The sequence below is a fragment of the Rhea pennata genome, chromosome 5 (genome assembly GCF_028389875.1).
Source record: "Rhea pennata isolate bPtePen1 chromosome 5, bPtePen1.pri, whole genome shotgun sequence".
Classification (NCBI taxonomy): Eukaryota; Metazoa; Chordata; class Aves; order Rheiformes; family Rheidae; genus Rhea; species Rhea pennata.
In genome coordinates, this window is record NC_084667.1 from 213290 (window position 1) to 231228 (window position 17939).

Consider the following 17939-nt stretch of genomic DNA (forward strand, 5'->3'; position numbering starts at 1 on the left):
CCAATCTTTAGGTCAAAAATAAAACTCAGCGAAGTAGATTACGTGGGCCGAAGAGGTAACTTCTATAAGGCAAGAGCTGTGGGAATGCCAGGCTTGCCTCCACGTGCCTGGGCAGCCCCACAACACATGCCTCAGTGAGCGAGCGCGTGTGTGCGTGTGTGTATATGGCTTTTAGATTTTTGCACCCAAAAGTGAAGCCCCCTGCTTCGGCCATGAGCCAGGCTGGTGGGAGCGGCGCTGACCCCGTGGGCGCATCGTGGGTTCTGGGAGCTCAACCCTGCACCAGCAAAATCGGGATTTGGGGTATAAAGCGTGTGTTTTGAGGAAAGGGAAGGAGGAGCAGAAGACTGCTGTCTGCTCACATCCTAGAAAGAGGCACCCGAAATGGCACGGCTCCTCCTGAAGGCCCTTGAGCGGGAGGCTGCGAGCAGTGACCCACCCGTGTCACTCCGCGGGCTGGCTGCCGGGCGCTCGTCCTCTGCGGGGCCGAGGCCGCCCCTGCTGCCCGCGTCCCGGGGCGCGGGGCTGACGGCGGGCAGCTCAGCCTGCGGCCCCGAACCTGCGCCGCGGCCCAGCTGCCGCGCGCGGCTTCCCGCGAGGGCCCGGGGCGGCCGCGGCTCCCGGCCGGGCTGGCGGCTGCGGCGGCCTCTCGGCGTGCCGCTGCCCGAAGGGGCCGTCAGCCCCTGCGCCTGTGCTGCTTCTCTCCAGTCACTCCCTCCTACCCTGTCTTCCCCTACAGAGCTAAAAACCCTTCCCAGACCATGTGGTTGGTGTAATCGCTGCCCTTTTCTCCCCGCTGTGCCTCTCCCCGGGCACGCGCAGCGCGCGCGCCCTTCCCTGCCTGGCAGCTCAGACGGGCCCAGGCGCTGCCCTGCGCTCCCTGCTCTCGGGGGACGAAACCCGGCTCCTGGGCTTGCTTCCGTGGGCTCTGCGGCGGTGGGTAGAGCCCTGGCAGGGGGCCTGGTGGCGGGAGGCGTCCGAGCTGCGCTCCCCCCGGTACGCGCAGGTCGGCTGGGGGTCAGCCTGGCTTTCCTGCGAGGAATACCCAATCCAGGTAAAAAGCAGCCCGCAGCCTGGGCGGTCGCTGGGATACTCCGCAGGCCGCAGCTGGGGGTCCCCCTTGCACCGCAGTCTCTCCTGCCCGCCGCTGTGTGGGACACACAGGGGTGACAACTGCAGGCCAGTGACTAGGTGAAGTCATTTTATTCAAGGCACGGTCATAGCAATAAATAACAAGAAGGTACAGACCTCTGGCACGTTCCTACAGCGTGGCAGCCAAGGGCAAGTCAGGCCAGGATGCAGCGAGCCCAAGGACACGGTGCTACTCGCAGGCACTTGCTCCCGTGCTGGGCAGAGCCCTCAGGGTTTCTGGCAGGGGCCGCACGCGTCCCGCCGGCCTCGGCCGGGCGCCTGCTCCAGGCGTGGACAGCAAGGGCGCTGGCTGAGACCCTGGCTGCCTGCACCGCGGACGGGTGGCGGCGCTGGCGCCCGAGCGGGGAGCCGCGCGCCCCGCCGAGAGGTGCAGTCCGGGCAGTGCTTTGAGGGCTGCGGTGGTGCAAGGGGCCCTGCCAAGGCAACCACAGCGTCAAGCATGCCGGAGCCACCGGCCTGCGCGTGCGGGTGCGAGTGTGGTGGGGGAGGGATGCCGGCGTGGACAGCTGGGACCCGCTGCCACCATGGGGATGGTGTCAGGGTGCCCTTGAGTCCTACTGAGACCTAGGCTGCCTTTTAATGCCCCAGGACTTGTGCATCACATTTCCCACTCCCAACAGCCCCAGCAGCGCTGAGCAGGGCGAGCAGCGCAGGGTGGCCCTACTCCCCCATCCCCCTCAAAGCCGAGCTGGGGGTTGGGCCCCCTGTGCCACCCCTTCCCACAGTGCCTAGGGTCTAGCTAGTGATGAGGGGACAGGGTGGTTGAGCACAAAGTCTTCTGGGCAGGAGAAAGACCAAGTCTAGCTCACCCACATCCTGGGCAAGGTCATGGGCCATCTGGTCAGATGGGACAGGCACCAGCTCAGCTCTCAACCTTGCCTTATGATGCTGCGTCTCACCAGGTCACTGCAGTGGAAAGCCCAAACATTGCCCTGCTCCTAGGCAGAGGGTGATGCAGCCAGGGGAAGGTGTCCAGCTCTTAGAAAAGAACGATTTCCAGTGTTTCCTTTTGCATTTCCTACTGGTGGCCATGGGGAACTCGTCAGGGAGAGGCCTGAGCTTGTTGGAAGTACCAGCATCTCCTCTAGCACAGCACAGAGGTTGTAGGGTCTCCATAGGGTGCCTGGCATCTCGGTCCCTCCTGCTGGCATCCTCTCAGGTACTGGGCCACAAACCTGCTGAGCCTGCCTTCTTGCATGGGGAGAAGTGGTTACTTCCAGGCCCAGTTTTGAGCAAGCTGCAATGGTGGAGCCTCTGCCTTTGCACTGCAACATTTCCTGCACTGGTGGCCTCAGTGTGAGGAGGGCTGCGGTAGCATTCCTTCCCTCGCTGCATAACTCAGGGAGGGAGGTGATGGTGACTGCAATTGCTTTGAAGTCAGCAGGGCAGTGGAGACAGCCCTTGCCAGCCAATGCAATTTCTCTATTGTTAGGAGATCCTGTTGTGAGGCTGAGCTCAGCAGTGGAGAGGTCAGTAAGCCGCAGTTGTGGGTGTAACAGCTTGGGGTGCCTTTGCTCGCCCGGTACACCAGGCAGGCTGGAAGGTACTGAGCAAAAGTCTCTTCTTGTGAGAGAATACACTCAGCAGGAAGGGGCAGAAATAGTTGTGCAAGGCAAGATGCTCCCTTTCAGCTCATTTGCTGGGTAGTGATGCAGGGGACATGGAGCATCACTGGCACAGCTGCACATGTCTGGGCTAGGAGGAAGGGGCCATCCTGGGAGGTAGGGGTCCAGCCATGCCTGCCATCCAGCTCACAAGGAGCCACTCAAGTGGCTGGAGCATCAGCTTGTGATTTAAATAGCCAATATGACAGACACCCCCTCTTCACATTCCCCCACCCCAAACCAGCATTGCTCTGCTGACAAACTGCCTTGATGCAGCACAAACTTGAGGCCACAAAAAGATTGATCAAGGAACCGGTAGCACTCAGTTTGGTTAACCTTGCAGATGAAGGGCTAAGCAGGACAAGGACCTCCATCGCCTGCATCCTAGGGGCCTACGCTGCTGCTGAAGGAGAGCTAGAAATCCTCAAGTACACAGTGCAGGGAAGAACAGGCACATACATGCTGACCCCAGCAGGATTTACACTTGAGAGGAGGCGATGGTGGTAGAAGAGCCTCCTGGAGTGCAGCCAGGAGCAAGGGCAGGATGCAGTGCTGTGACAGGACCCACAACCTGGAGGTAGTGGTCCCACCAGCCCCCATTTCTCTGGCAGTGGGATGGAGCCATGTGGAGTCCCTAAGCAACCCTGGCGAGAGCACCACCATGCAGAGAGGGCTGCTGCTGGGGCAGTGGCACGATAGGTGCTAAGGAGGAAATGCTGTCATGGTAATCAAACACATGCTTCCCTTGACATTACCCATCTCTCCAAACATTTGGCTTGAGAGCACAAGCGCATTCCAGCTACAGAGGGATAAGGTGGGATGGGATGGGAGGGGAAGGGAAGGAGAGCAGGTTGCTGTGGGCGCTGTGGGCAAGGCTGTGGACATCATTAGTGCTTTGCTGGCTGCTGCAGCAGTGTGGGGTGTCTGCCTTTGAAGAGCTGGGACCGTGTTTTCACGTCTGACTTGAGGAAGGGACGCTGGGGCTCAGGAAGACCAGGCCAGAACTCACCCAGCCCTGTGTGGGCCTGGGGTTCAACCCCCATGCGCTCATCCAATCAAAAGCACAAGTGTCTCAGAAGCCCTGCTTTAATTGGCAAAGCCTTCGTGCAGCTCATGGGCAGAATGGAGGATGCACTCCTGAGCCAGTGGGCAGGCACCTGGCCACACTGGGCACCAAGGGGCAGCAAAGAGCCGCTGAGGGCAGTGGCAGCAGCAAGTGGGCACAGTGAGAAGCAAAGGTTTGGCAACTGCACCTGAGCATGGCTGTCTCCAGTGGCACTAGGGACCTGTGGGGCTGTGCTTCTCCATCTGACACATTCACTTGAACTGTCTGGGTCATCTCCCCTTCCTCGCAGGGCACACATCTTCCCTCCCCCCCCCCCCAAAGCGTGGCCTTTAACAGAGACCCTCTCCACACACTGCTGCACCCCTCTGCCCTGCATAGGCTGGAGGAAGTGGCAAGAGAGGGCATGGGGCAACCAAGCTCGATCCCTGCCAGGGGCAGGGGCTGTGGAGGTGGGCTGCAGAGCAAGGGTGCGCAGCCTCCTGCTGCCTCGTGCAGACACTTGGGATGGGGTGACATGGGGCACTCTCCGCACATCAGTCCTGCTGCCGCCTGGACCTAGGCCCCTGGCACCACCCATGCACAGGGCTGTTGGTGAGCTGGGGCAGGTAGGCAAGTGCTGGCCCCACGGGTGCTGGTGCCCATGAGGCGGCAGCAAGGTTGATGTGGTGGTGTGGGAGCCTGGGCTCGCGGGGAAGGCCTCTTCCTGCTCCTCCCAAACATCCTCCACTCTCGGGCATCGTCAGTCCTTGCCCTGGTGGTGGGGATGCTCACTGGTAGCGGGCCTGGCTCTCCATCACTGGCCCGGTCCTGTACTCGCCCTCCACTGCTTCCAGTTCCGTCTCGAAGCTCTGTAGGCCGCCCTCCTCCCTGTCATCCGCTGGCTCCAGGTGGTTGCCCATAGTCCCATAGGACTGGTGTGCCGGGGAGGCCGCCGGTGTCAGGCTCAGCTCGGGCTCCTGCAGGACTGTGGCCATGAAGAGCTGCGACGGGAGACAGCCGGGTCAGGGCCAAGGGGGCCCAGGCTGGGCCAGGGCCAGCCCGCAGCCATCCCTGGGGGGCTGGGAGGGCACGCGGCGCGGGGCCCTGGGGAGGCGTACTCACGTTGGAGTTGGGCGTGGAGGAGACGCTGCTCCGCTCCGTATCGTTGAAGGTGCTGTCAGATTGGTTGGACATCTGGAGAGGGAAGCAGGGAGGCAGCTAGCAGCACGCAGACGAGGGGCACCGCACCGTGCAGCCTCCCTTTGCAGCTGGGGTACGCACGAGGCCCTGCAACAGAGCTGGCCCCAGCCAGACCTGGGACTCAGCTGAGCAGGCCACGTGGCCGAGCACCCTGCAGCTGGCCAGCTGCGAACCAGAGCCGGGGCCGCAGCTGGACAGGGACTATTCGCCTGCAGCTGGGCTTGTAGCTGCGATACTGGGAAACGTGGTGAGCACTGACTCTGTGCTGAGGTATCCAGGGACAGAGAGTGACCATGTGAGTAACAAAACATGGTGAGCAGGGAGCTGCCAAGCTGAGCGGGTAGGAAGCAACCTGGAGGCAGGATTGATCTGTGCCCTTGCTCTGCTCTGGATGCAACCGAATCCTCAGAATCCTCTGTGAAAACTTACCCAGAGGTGTGGGAAAGGGACAAAGTGGGACATGGGAAAGAGCTGTGCCTGGTCCAAGGAACCAGACAGGCAGCTGCCCACACTCACCTGGTAGCTGGAAGGTTTCCGTGGCTGCAACTTCTTCAGGCAGAGGCCGAAGAAGGAAAAGATGATGCAAGAAAGAAGGACCACGAAAGTGAAGAGGGTAACAGGGCGGGTGGGACCTACAGCCAAGAGACACCAGGGCGGCACATGAGCCTCCAAAGACCGCTTGGAACTTACTGCAGATCTGGCTGATCCCCATGCTGGTGTCTGCTTTGAGTGTTGTGAGCTCTCAATCACCTCCCAAACATTAGCTGATACCTGCCCCTGCATCTGCTGGGCCTCCATCACTCCTTCTCCCTTCCTGTCCCCCACCCTCCAGGCTGTGCCTAACTCAGGCATAATGCTGGCTGTTTATCCCATAGAGATTGAGACCTGTAATACTCAGAAATGGTGGGATGAGCCAGCCCAGAACGCTCCCTACCGAGGCGCAGGACGGAGAAGAAGAGCAGCCAGAACATGCAGAAGATAGGGGCCACCACGACCTGGCTGATAGCAGCAACATGGAGGCGCTGGTTCAGTTTGGTGGGGATGTACACATAATATATGTTGTACCGGTCGACCATGTGCTTCAGCAGCATGTAGAGCAAACCTGGCAGGGAGGAACAGGAGACATCTGTGGGGAGCACAGAGCAGAAAGCTATGGTGCAGGGAGAGTGGGGCAGGCCTAGGAGACAGCATGGGAGGGTACCTTCATGCGCTGAGGAAGCTGTGCTCCCCCACCATTCCTGGTGACTGGAGCAGCCTGTTCTCAGCACAGAGCGGGGGCAGTGGGGCTGGGAGCATGGGAGGCTGGTACTCACCAAAGGGTACAATGATGGGGCAAGTGATACTGTAGGTCATGATGACTGAGAAGATGCAGCAGGTCCAGGCGTACTCCAGCCCAAACTGGAACTGGTAGGCTTGGCTCTGAGGCACAACCAACAGCATCATTACCTTCCTGCTCCCACCTCATGTAACTGGAGCACCCAGGGTGCCAGCAATAGGCCCTTTGGTCCCTCCCCTAGGGCACTGACAAGCCAGATGGACAGCAGACCCAGAGACAGTGGGTCCTGCACAGACCACACAAGAGCCAGAAGCTGGTACTTGGCCTCCTAGGACCCCTGATGAGGACCCTCTCCTTCACCAGCCCTGCAGACCTCAGCCCCCCACAGCCCCTCACACAGCGGGGCACCTTTGCATCTTAGATGGTCCTTGCTTTTCTAAACACGATAGCCTGTGCACACTTCACTCCCCACGGGCACAGAGCCAAGGTCCAGCAGCACCCTTTATGCAATGGCCTGTCATCACATGCCTCCCCAAAGGACCAGGAAAGCCTGATTTTCCAGGCAGCCCCTGGCAACCAAACGTGTCTGGCATGCCACGGAGGCTGTGTGTGTGTGGAAACAGCGGAGCCACGTACCCGCTTAATGTGGAGCCGTTCGGGCTCGGATTTGGCGAAGCAGAGCCGAGTAGCGTAGACAAGGAGGCCAGGGATGCGCAGCAGCTCCATAGCTGTCCCGATCAGGCTGGAGGTGATGATGTAGTTGACAAAGAAAGCGCCATTATCAGGGAGGAAAACACACCTGCTCCCAGAGACAATGAAGGAAGAGAGTGAGGCAGGCAGCCGGGAGAGCCAGCGAGGCAGGAGGCGGCTGGGGGTGGTGCTGGGCTCTCCCCACTCGCCCAGAGAGCTGTGTGGACCAGCGCAAGTCAGGGAGCTCCCTGGTACTCACTGGAACTTGATATCAGCCTCATCCAGAAAGTGCATGTCAAAGAGCCAGCGGAAGAAAAGATCCAAACTAGAGGAAAGAGAAGAGGAGCAGCTTAGAAAGCAAGCACAGAGAAATACGAGGGGAGCATCCCACAAGCGTGTGCTTTCCATGTGCATAGAGCCAGTTCACTCAAAGGCAGATCAAATGCTGTTATTTCAGGATCCATCAACAGGGAAGTTTCACAGGTCAGCAGAACCTGGGCACAGCTGTGGCTGTGCAAAGGCTCTAGCAGAGTTTTGTCCTGTGCCCACCTGTACGGCCCCAAGGTAGAGAGGCCCTGCCACTGACTCCCTGGCTCACATGGGGCTGTTAGTGATAAATAAACACCACCACAGTGCCCTAGAGTTAGCCAGGCTCCGCAGCTGTCCCACTCCCTCTGCAGTGAAGTTTTTTGTCTGTGATGGTGCTGGGAGTGACTGGGCACTGCTAAAGAGGGAGCACAATCCCTACAGCTGCTTTTCAACAGCAGCTAAAGTGATTCCTATCCCAAGCCCGCAGGAAGCAAGGTAAGCAAAGGAAGCAGCACAGCAGGTTGGCCAGTACCTAGTCAGCCCCAGTGAAGGCAGAATGATGACCATAAACACCAGGAAAAAGAAACACTTGTGCATTGTGAGTTGATTTTCACTTGACCTGGAGAGAGGAGAGAAAAAAAAAAAAAGAAAGAGAGAGAGAGAGAGAGAGAGAAAGAGAGAGAGAGAACTTAGTACTTTCCAGAGACAGATGAGAGAAGGTTGGGATGGATTTTAGCTCTTTACCAAGGCACTGCTACCAACCAGAGGAAGCCATATGCTTTTGAGCTGTGCATCTGCAGGGGCCTTGGAAAACCTTTCCCCAGGCTGTGCAGGAATCATCATTAGGAAATGTGCTATCACGAAAGCTCTTGCTCTCTTAGCCTCTCACTGCCTTCATCCCTGCCTCCTCCTAATACAGTATCTGCTGGTCATGCATCTTGTGCAGGGCTAGCCTGCACAAGAGAGCTGGATCTCTACCCTGGATGAAGGAGCCAGGGATACTTCTAATGCCCTTGGGAAGAGGAAGGGAGGATGGGTACAAGCAAGGGGGCCAGGTTCTTGCAAGGAGGGGACTCAGTAGACCAGGCACTGCGGCTGGGATTGACACAGAGTCAAGACAGAGGAAGGAAATTGTAGAAGCTGAGCAGTAACGGCACTTTCTCTGCTAGGAGACTTTGAGCATTCTGAATCTGCACCTTCGCACTGGAGGTCTGGAAGCATGACTGGGGTGTGCCTCCCAAATCAGAGCCACGGCCCTGCCTTTGCAAGTCCCTTGTCACAACCTCTATTTTGCTAACGCCTTCAGATCCTCATAAACCCAGCTCTGTTTGCACTTCTTGGCACCCTGAATGTATTCATGGCAAGGAAATGGCTCCTTTGGGCATGAGCTGGTGCCCTTTCTTGGACAACATCCATGGTGCTGTGGGGATCTACCACTCTTTGAACCTACTGCCTGCCTCCCCACAGGTTGGGTCCAATGAATCTTAGTGAAGTTCCTCCCATTTAATGCAGCCCTGAGTAACCTTGGGGAGAGTATCACAGCTGGGCTCTGTTACCTTGTCCAGTGCGACTCGAAGAATGCAGAGTAGTAGACAATGAAGGGTAGGAAGACGGAGAAGGCCCAGAGCAGCAGCGTAGGGAAGAACTGGGTGATGATGGGATTCTGCAAGAGGAGAGATGTCAGACACCTGCTTAGGAGCCTGCTGGCTTCAGGGAGGAACGAGTTGTTCCTGCCCATGCCAACACTACTCATCCATGATGGAGGCAGCTACTCAGGCCTCCTGGCACAGGTGCACCTGAGGATGGTGTGTGCAATGGGGCTAGCTGGTGCATCCCCTCTGGGAGCACTGCAGGAGCGTTTATTCCAGAAGGGAAGAGTGTGAGGACAGCAAAAGGCACGATGGACATGTGCTAAGACCCAACACTCACAACAGCTAGCAGGTCAATGCACAGGAGCGGGATGTATTGCTGGCAACTTTAAGCAGCCTGGAGTTGTTCCCATCCCTTTCCTCCTGCACAGACAACAAGCTGTCCTTCCATGTGGACACAGCAAGATTGAGGCACAGACATCCAACCTCAGGTATCCATAGAGACCCCAGGACTCTGCCATCAAAAATGCATATGAGAAGGAGGAGATGGCAACTGGTGGCACAAGCTCTCCTTGCCTCTCATCAACAATAGTCCCAGTGATGGCTCATCTCCTTGGGTAAGCACAAAGCCAGGGCTCTCCCCCAACACAGACAAGCCTGTAACACTCTTTGAGGAGGCTGGCACTGGGCCCTGTCGACTACCTTGAGACTCTCCACAGGCCGTGTGACATTGAACATGTCCATGGTGTTGACGATGATGGCCGGTGTGGTAAGGAAGAAGAGGAGAATGAAGAGGCAGATGTTAAGGAGGATAAATCGCACCCACCAGGATGTGCCACGGACTGATAAATTCTCCCTATGAGAGAAAAGTGTGTCTCGGACATGGTGCAGAGGACACGCCATGCATCCTTGGGCTTCCAAGCGTGCCTTCCAAAGCATGCTACCACACTGCTTCCCAGTCGCTGTTGTACACTGACCCTCCTGGCAGCCCTTGCTCTGAGACACCCACCCCCTGCTTCCAGAACCACTGTATCACTGCTGACAGAGCCCCTGGGACTAGAGTATCACAGCAGGACAAGCTCTGTGCTGCCAAAGAGACTCTGGAGGCAGGTCAGAGAAATCAGAGGCAGGCAATCATCCCTAAGCCTTGCTGGGCCAAGTCCTGTCACCCTTAGGATGATCACCCCAGTCATCACTGGTGATTTCTGCTAAGGCCACAGAGACAGGGATCTTCAGCCCCTGCCCACCCCGGGAAGAAGCCCTGTAGCTATGGCCACAGGTTCCCCCTTTGCGTTCTCCCTCCCACCCTGGCCCACAACAGGATTTACCAGATGATATCACTGGGTGCAGGAGCATAGCAAACACTCCAGTGGTGTGACTTGACCACTGTAGTCACAGAGGATTGCTGGGGGTGCTTCCGACAGTGGATGTGACTGTAGTCCTTCAAAATCCTGCAGGAGAAGAAAGCCAAGGGGACGAGTCTGAGCTAAAGTGACAGGTCTGAGCCAAGGGGACAGGTTTGACCCTGCTTCCCTCCCCCACTTTTTGTAACACCTTTCCCACAACCCCAGACTATGGTCCTCTAGCAGAGCAGTCCCGTCTTCAGCTGGGAGACACAAATGGGACAAATATATCGTTGGCTTTGACACCTCAGGGAGGTGCCCTGAGAGCCCTCTGCTGTCCCAGGGGCAGTGGCCCCAACTGCACTTCACCCCCAACCTGGCAGCAGTGTGTTCTGTATGCTTGGATTGGCAAGGTCGCAGCCTTCCCCTTGGAGACAGGCACTCACACCGCCGTCATCCTCTCATCCTGGAAGGTGACAAAGGCCATGTTGAGCCGCTTGAGCGTGATGCGATTGCGCTCGGCATTGAACTCGTCTGTAAGTTTCTCTTCCAGCTCCCCATAGTACTGCTCGGCATCCACCTGCAGGCAAGGCGGATTTGCAGAGCTCTCCTTGCTGAGGGCAAGGGACAGAGCAGAAGGGGGGCAGGCTCACAAACACCCATTCAGGACCAGGGTCCCTTCAGCATGCAGTAGGGAGAGGAGGAGTTCTGCCTTCTCATGCCACACTGGAGAAAGACTGCAATTTCAGATTCAAGAACTGCCAAATCACACTGGGGAAGCGCATCAGCCATCGTGGGCAGTGCGTGCAAGTTGCTGCGAGTCATGTCAGCCTCTCTAGCAGACACTGCTTGCAAAAGAGTGGCAGAAGCTGTGTCGTGGAGGCAGCAGTCTGGGCTGCAATGGGAAGCTGAGTGCCTTTCAGTACCTCGGTGCCCATCAAGGCCTCAAAAGGCAGTGCCGGGGAGAAGATACTCCTGGGTGTCCTGAAGCCTGCAAGGGGCTCTGGGAGCTCCTCAACTCTGATGTTCATGGCAAGAGGGAGATTTCTGAGCAGCTCATCAGAAATTGGTGGGGCAGGTGAATGGAAGGCTCTTGGAGAGGCTCTCCTGCCATGAGGCAGCCCCTGGCCTCTCTACTAGGGCACATGCTGTCTCTAGGACTGCCCACTCCCCTCCTACCTGCTCAAAGTCACAGATGCGACAGCAGAAGATGCGGGCACAAGGGTGGGTTTTGATCATGATCTTCCCTTCTTTCTGTGCCTTGGTGGTGAAGTAAAGTCGCCCCTTCATTGCCTTGCGCCTGCCAGGAACAGGGCCAGAGACGATGGTTTTTCAGGGAGTTCCCTTCCATTTCCCCCACCAAAGAGAAAGTATTTTTCCGAAGTTGTTGAGCAGGAGTCATTCCAGACTTCCACAGCCACATTGGCAGCTCAGGACCATTGTGATCTGAGTCAGCTGTCCCTCCTTGCCAGGCAGACTCCATCTGGCACAGGAGTGCTGCTTTGTTGAATCCTGCAGGTCGCCTGAGCATAGCCAGCAAAGCTGTGGGATATCTGCCCACTAGGTGCAAACACCAAGGCTCACTAGGGCACGCGCATCTGGGCCATACCAGCACACAGAAAGGCAGAGCTGCTTGCCAGGGGCCCCGGCACACACTTACCTCTCTGCATCCAGCTTCATCAGCTTGCGCACATCGAAGCAGAACTGGACATTGGTGACGGTGCAACTGGGGTAGGCCTCGCTGTGGGCATGGAAACACAGTGACACTGGGAGCTGGGGGGACAGGGACAGCCTCCCTTCCCCAAAGCAGGGGAGCTCACTGCCAGGCCTCTGGCTCTCTCCCCAGCAAGGTGAGCCAAACTGACATGGTCCACCAGCCCCAGTAAGACCCCTAGCCAGGCTACGTGAGAAGAGGCCAGCTGCCTTCTTTGCACTGGCGTAGAGCCATCCTGCCTGCAAGGGTTGTGGTGCGTTGCCTGCCTTCGTCACATGGTGAGCACCAGCTGCCCTGGTAAGGCAAGACTAGCATATGGTGCTACTCACTGGAAATGCTTGATGATCAGAGAAGGGTCTGTTATCTCCTTCGGAATCTGGGTGACCATCAGTGTCCGGGCGACCTGGGGGAGGAGAAGGGGGAGAGGTGACGGATGGGAGCAGAGGGTCTGCAGGACATCTCACTGCTGTCCTGCTTGCCTGCACATTGTGGCCAGGGTCACTGCTTCCACCGTATGGACGGGGAAGGGATGTGCACAAAGGGAAGGGATGAGACTCAGTATGATCCTGCTCTCGTATGGTGACGGAGATAGGAGAATGATCCCTCATCCTCCAACCTACCGGGAGTGTTATCTGCCAGCTATGGAGTATGAGTCAATGCAGACCTCCTCAAAGCCTGCTCCCAGACTCCAGGAGCATAGCTGGACTTGACAATCTCACAGAGAGCTGGACACAGCAAAGTTTTAATCTCAGCAACAAGGCAGCAATAAGAGACAGTTTTGCCTCTGGGCTGCCAGGCTTTCTCCAGAAGCTTGAGGAAATCCACTTTATCTTTCCCTTCCTGCCCAGTACCAGACTGTAAAGCTCTCTTTATACACTGGGACTGTCTTTTCTGTAAAGCACATACAGTTGTCCATTTGTGCTGAAAAAGGCAGAGATGATGGCTGTCAGAGTGGGGAATTTGCTCACCTTCTCGTTCTCCCTGTATTCAAGATGGACAGAGTGATGAGCCATGCAGAGGATGGTAAGGATGAAATAGATGAGGGAGAAGATACTGTGCAGCCACAGGAGACGGTCCCTGGAGGAAACAAAGGCTGTATCAGCTACCCATGCAGTGGGCATGTGTCACACAGACCAGCTCAGTGCTCAGCACCATACACATTGCTGTCCAGCCCTCCTGGTCCTTACAATGACTGCAAGACCCATTCCTCGGAGGACTGGAGGGGCTGCTTCCAGGGTGTTAGCTGAGATATTGTAGAAATGAGGCTGCCCAGGCTACTCCTGATACAACCTTTGCTGGTAGTAGGAGTATAGCAAGCAGTGCAAGCGTGCTGGCTGCCACGACTGTACTTGTGTGCAGTGCAAACAGACACATGGACAACTGCGAGTAGCGTGCTGCTCACATGGACCAGTCCCTGGCATGGTCAAGGGGCTGTGCCGAGTGTTATGGCTTGGCGCTCCCAGCAGTGCTAAACACAACAGCAGCACACAGTCCCCCAAGACATGGGAGCCACGTACTGTGTTGGAATGTTGGCGATGGTTGTCCGCCCGAAGTGGGTGGGATTGCTTCCTACAAGAGAAGAGGAGAAGTGGGGAGGTTACAGGAATCCTGTGCAGTGTGTGCTCCCAGGGCAACTGCTCTGATTTTTGCTCCCTTGTCTCCTCTCATCTCCCAGCTCCCTGCCAAGCCCCTGCCACCCCTGAAATTCTTGAGCCTCTTTCATTTCTTCTGCCTCACAACTGAGCCTGATCCCTTTTTATGGGGCCAGCTCCTGGCAGTCATGCTATGCAGGATTAGCCCTCCGGATAGCTTAATTCTGTTCAAGGGTTGGCTCATGACAGTGTGGTCCTGCCTTCCATCGGTGCAGTGCAGTGCACACTGCTCACCCTAAGGCTGGAGTCACTTGTGGCACACTCCTGAATCACCCACAAGCTGGGGGAAGTACCTACCCAGGAGGTCCCCCGAGAAGTTGACGGGCAGGATAACAGCCACGGAGAGCACACAGACCAGCATGAGTAGGACCAGGAGATGCCTCTGGAAGGAGAGGTATGTGGTGGCATCAACCCCACATTTACTCTGAATCTCCTCATCCCTGAGGAAGAGAGGTGGGTGCGAGTTAGTGCTGGCAGTGCTGCCTCTCCTCCTCTGCCACCCCCACTTTCCCTACCCCAGGGACACTGGCTGTTCCAGCTTCCCAAAACCTACAGAAACTCATGGTATCCTGCCTGTGGCACAGGGGATTCAGGCACAGAAGAAACAGGGGTAGGAAAGAGCCTTCAGGCTGTCAGCACACCACAGGACTTGCTACTACAAGAAGAGCTTAAAGCTTTTTCTTTTGGGATGTGAGCCTGGGCACAGGAGAGCCACAGAGGATACGCAGAGAGGAGCCCTCTGCTCCCTCTCTCTGGTGGAGTGTTTTAGCAGGGCTCCCTCCATCCTCCTCCATCTCTGGTCCACACGAGAGCTCACTCGGCAGTGCTGAATGTTGGGTGGCTCCAGAGCCAATGACCCTCTGCAGGTACCAGCTCCCTGGGGCTGAGCAGTGGCAGGGTGCCACCAGTAAAAGCAACACCAGAGGCATGCACTTACTTCATTTGATAGATAGAAATGAGCCAGGAGCAGAATCCCTGGAAAGAAAGAGAGTCAGAATGAGCTGGGGATGACCACCCCAACATCCCCACATGGGACTGGGCTTGAGGCATCGCTCCTGTGAGACACTGCAGAGGTGGGGCAGGCCCATAGGGACTGAGCCACACTCTGCTGTGGGCTAAGCAAACAGAGGGAAAGCACAGGGCTGTCTGTAGGTACACCTAGTCCAGGGACTCAGCTGCAATAGTGGCCAAAAGCAGATGCTAGAAAAGAGCAGGAAACATGGTGATATTTCTGTGAAAGAGTCTCCTGGCTTCCATAAATTCTCTTCTCCATACCTTTTCTCATAGTGTCAAACACACAACATGCTTTTTTGACTACGGCTGACCAGTGAACCAGCACTGTCACAGAACAATATAGGACATTGTCAAGATCTTGTTCTTTACTAGTAATAGCTCTGAACCTACCACTACATGTAGGTATATTTGGATTTTTTCTCACATATACATTATTTCGCATTTACCTAAAGTTTATTTGAGTTCAAGGTCCTTCTGCAGTCCTCCCCATCACAGCTGTACATCAGTACACTCTGCCTCCCACTCTGCCCCCTTTCCAGCCAGTTTATGAAGACTCTGAAAAGGATGGCCCCAGGCTGATCCCTGCAGGACTCCCTTTATCCCTTTCCTCTGTGAAAGTTAACGGCTTATTCCTCCTCTCCATTCCCTGGCTTTATCCATGCCATGACCTTTCCTAACCCACAGCTAAGCTTCTTTTGAACAACTGCAGTGGGAGACTTTGGAAATCCAAGTAGACTCCAGCAAATCTCGTCCTCTCCAATGTGCCCAGCTGGCTCCAAGGACTCCCTGTAGCTGTTAGGTCTGACTGCCCGTCAAGAAAGCCAGGCTGACTCTCTTCATATGTCATGTTCAGTACTCTGCAAAACAGTTTCTAAGAATTTGTCCATATGGATGCCAAGTTCATTAGTCTGCAGTTTCCTGGGTTTTACCAGAAACCGTCTTGAAAAAACAGCACTGCATTAGCCAATTTCCAGCTCTCTAGGACTTCCAGTTTCAAGAGAGGGATTACATACTAAAGTTAATAGTTCAGCTATTCATATCAGCAGTCAGTGAGAAGTCTTGGGTGAACACTGCTCTTGGGAATTTGTAATAGTAAGAATAATTCCTTAGGTTGTTTTTTCTACCACCTTATCCTCCAATCCCACTTAAAGACAGATCCTCCAGTACATCTGCACAAACAGAGAAGGGTTCCCATAGGGGAATTTCTTCAAGCCCTTCTACACTGAATACAGACACAAACTTAGTTTAGATTTCCTGCTTCTCAAGCAGCCATTTTCTATCCTGAACCTGTACTGATGCTACCAACTCTGTTTCAAGTTTCCTGTTTCTGATGTGTTCGAAGGGGGAAAAAAAGTATTTTTCTGATGTTTGAAGAAAAAGATAGTACTTCTACAAATTTCTCCTCAAAAAATAATACTTCTACAAATTTCTCCTCAAAACCCCTTTTCCCATTCTGTCTTATTGCATTTTACATCTAACCTGGCAAAGTTTAGATCTTCCTTGTTTTGAAACAGCTCGACTTTTTCAAGACTGTCTTCTTACATCTAGTAATCTCTCTTAAATTGCTGTTTAGCCATTCTGGCTTTCCTTTTGGTCTTTCTCAATTACTTTTGACAAGTAGTATACACTTTCCCAGAACATCCAGTACAGCACCTTTAAATATTTCTCCTGACACCTGGAAATATTTTACTTTTTTAGCTTTCCCGCCTTTCTTTTTCTTTCTTTCTTTTTTTTTTTAATACACCAGTGACAGATTTTTCAGCTTTTATTGCCAGAAAAGGAAGAGAAATGGACAGCGAAACATGTCAGTCCATATTTGGTGTTAGTGAAGCCTCTTTTGTGTCTGATGCCATCAGACACACAAGAAAAGACAACTGCAAAAAGATGTACTCGCAGCCCACCAATACCCTGAGGTGCGCATGTGGGCGAAGGGAGCTAGTGGTGCTCCCAGGGGCTGGCAGGGGAGGCAAGGAGGGAAAAATGCAGGCCAAGGAAGTTGCCTGTCCTCACTGCTCCTCTGAAGAGGGGCTTGACTGCTTTGTGTCCCCCATGCTTTGTGGGGAGCAGAGTGCCCTTCAGGAGCCAAGGAGAGAAATTCCCTTTCCCTCAGGGCAGGGCTGTGGGGCAGCTCACAGTAACTTGTACTTAAAGCAAATACAAGTGGCCCTTGCCCTGCAGCAAGGCTACATGCTTCTGGGGAAGACTGTCCCACCAGGGGAAGAAGTGTCCTCGTAGGAGCATGGAGCGATTCCCCGGTGAGCGTATGAAGGCAGCATGTTCCAACTGGGTCCCTGCAGCCAGCATCAACAGCAGCGCAGCTAGGGATGGAGACCCTGGCGGGGAGTGTCCCCTCCGAGCTGCCCCTTATCATAAGTGCCCAGACAAACCAGGACAAAGACACCCTTCAGCTTTTCCTGGCACACATCTCCCAGGCCTGCTGTTAAACAGGAAACACTATGTTTGAGAGCTTAACCTCTGACCTGAGGTTCCTTTGAATAACAGCATCTCCTTGGACAGGACAAAGCTGGCATCCTCACCACATCCTGTGGATACTCACCACATCTTTGTTGTCTGTGTCCAGGGGGCTGGTCTCAGATGGGGACTTCTCTTTCTCACTCTGCTCGCCATAGAAAAGCGATGTCAAACTTGGGAGAGAGAAAAGGCGACTATCAGAAGTGCTGCCTGTCACCCCAGCAGATCGTCTCTCAGACCTTGCCGAGGGACATGTTGTTTAGCCATTTCTACTTCCTTTATATTTCCCATAAAATGCTGCCCCTAGGCAAAGCCTCAGCTCTGAACCTGCAAGAAGGAATCAAAGCTTGCCTGGGCTTTCCCTCTCCCTGTAGCGGACCACGTCTGTTCCCAGCCAGAAGACCTGTCCCTGATGGTGCAAGGACAGCCAGGCCATTCCCAGAGGAAAGGAGGACCAGAAGCACCCACCCAGCTCCTATGTGGGTCATGCTGCAGCCCCAGTCTCTCTGCTGGCCCCACTCAGCCAAGAGGCTAGAGCTGAGGGCTGTGGGGCTGGCCTGCTGCCAGGGCAGGAGTGCCTGCCTGGCTGGAGTCTGTCACTCACAGGTGGCCTTACACCCTTCTCACCTATCATTGTCCATCAGCAGTGCCAGGCGCCCATAGTCCCAAGCTGCTTTCCGAAGGCAGGAGAAGATCAGAAGGAGAAGCTGCAACAAGATGGAAGCGAAAAGGTGAAGGGTCTTGCTCTGGGGTCTTGCCACATCCCTCTTTCCTGTTTTCCTGCTGACGCGCCCAAGTGCATGCAAAATTTGCCTTTTTAGCCAGTCTCCTCCCGCTCCATGATTTCACTACTGCTGCTGGAGAATGGCAACACAAACA

The 17939-nt window shown here is 55.4% G+C and overlaps 1 protein-coding gene across 7 annotated transcripts in view; it reads right to left on the reverse strand.

The window, feature by feature from the left end:
- Positions 1-1188: 1188 nt before the first annotated feature.
- The window catches only part of TMEM63C (transmembrane protein 63C), a 41665-nt gene continuing 24914 nt past the window's right edge, over positions 1189-17939 (reverse strand). For 3 of the 7 annotated variants that reach the window (XM_062577134.1, XM_062577135.1, XM_062577133.1), the window contains exons 4-24: positions 17688-17767; positions 17146-17233; positions 14512-14549; positions 13872-14014; positions 13440-13491; positions 12891-12999; positions 12252-12325; positions 11869-11949; positions 11388-11508; positions 10655-10788; positions 10194-10316; positions 9568-9721; positions 8833-8939; positions 7809-7895; positions 7227-7292; positions 6914-7076; positions 6315-6420; positions 5936-6103; positions 5518-5633; positions 4924-4995; positions 1189-4802 (exon numbers count right to left, since the gene is read on the reverse strand). In XM_062577134.1, the coding sequence (XP_062433118.1) occupies positions 4590-4802; positions 4924-4995; positions 5518-5633; positions 5936-6103; positions 6315-6420; positions 6914-7076; positions 7227-7292; positions 7809-7895; positions 8833-8939; positions 9568-9721; positions 10194-10316; positions 10655-10788; positions 11388-11508; positions 11869-11949; positions 12252-12325; positions 12891-12999; positions 13440-13491; positions 13872-14014; positions 14512-14549; positions 17146-17233; positions 17688-17767 (2295 nt within the window). In that variant the 3' untranslated portion in view covers positions 1189-4589. The remainder of the gene's footprint in view (positions 4803-4923; positions 4996-5517; positions 5634-5935; positions 6104-6314; positions 6421-6913; positions 7077-7226; positions 7293-7808; positions 7896-8832; positions 8940-9567; positions 9722-10193; positions 10317-10654; positions 10789-11387; positions 11509-11868; positions 11950-12251; positions 12326-12890; positions 13000-13439; positions 13492-13871; positions 14015-14511; positions 14550-17145; positions 17234-17687; positions 17768-17939) is intronic. The other 4 variants (XM_062577136.1, XM_062577137.1, XM_062577138.1 and 1 more) reach the window with 4 other exon arrangements.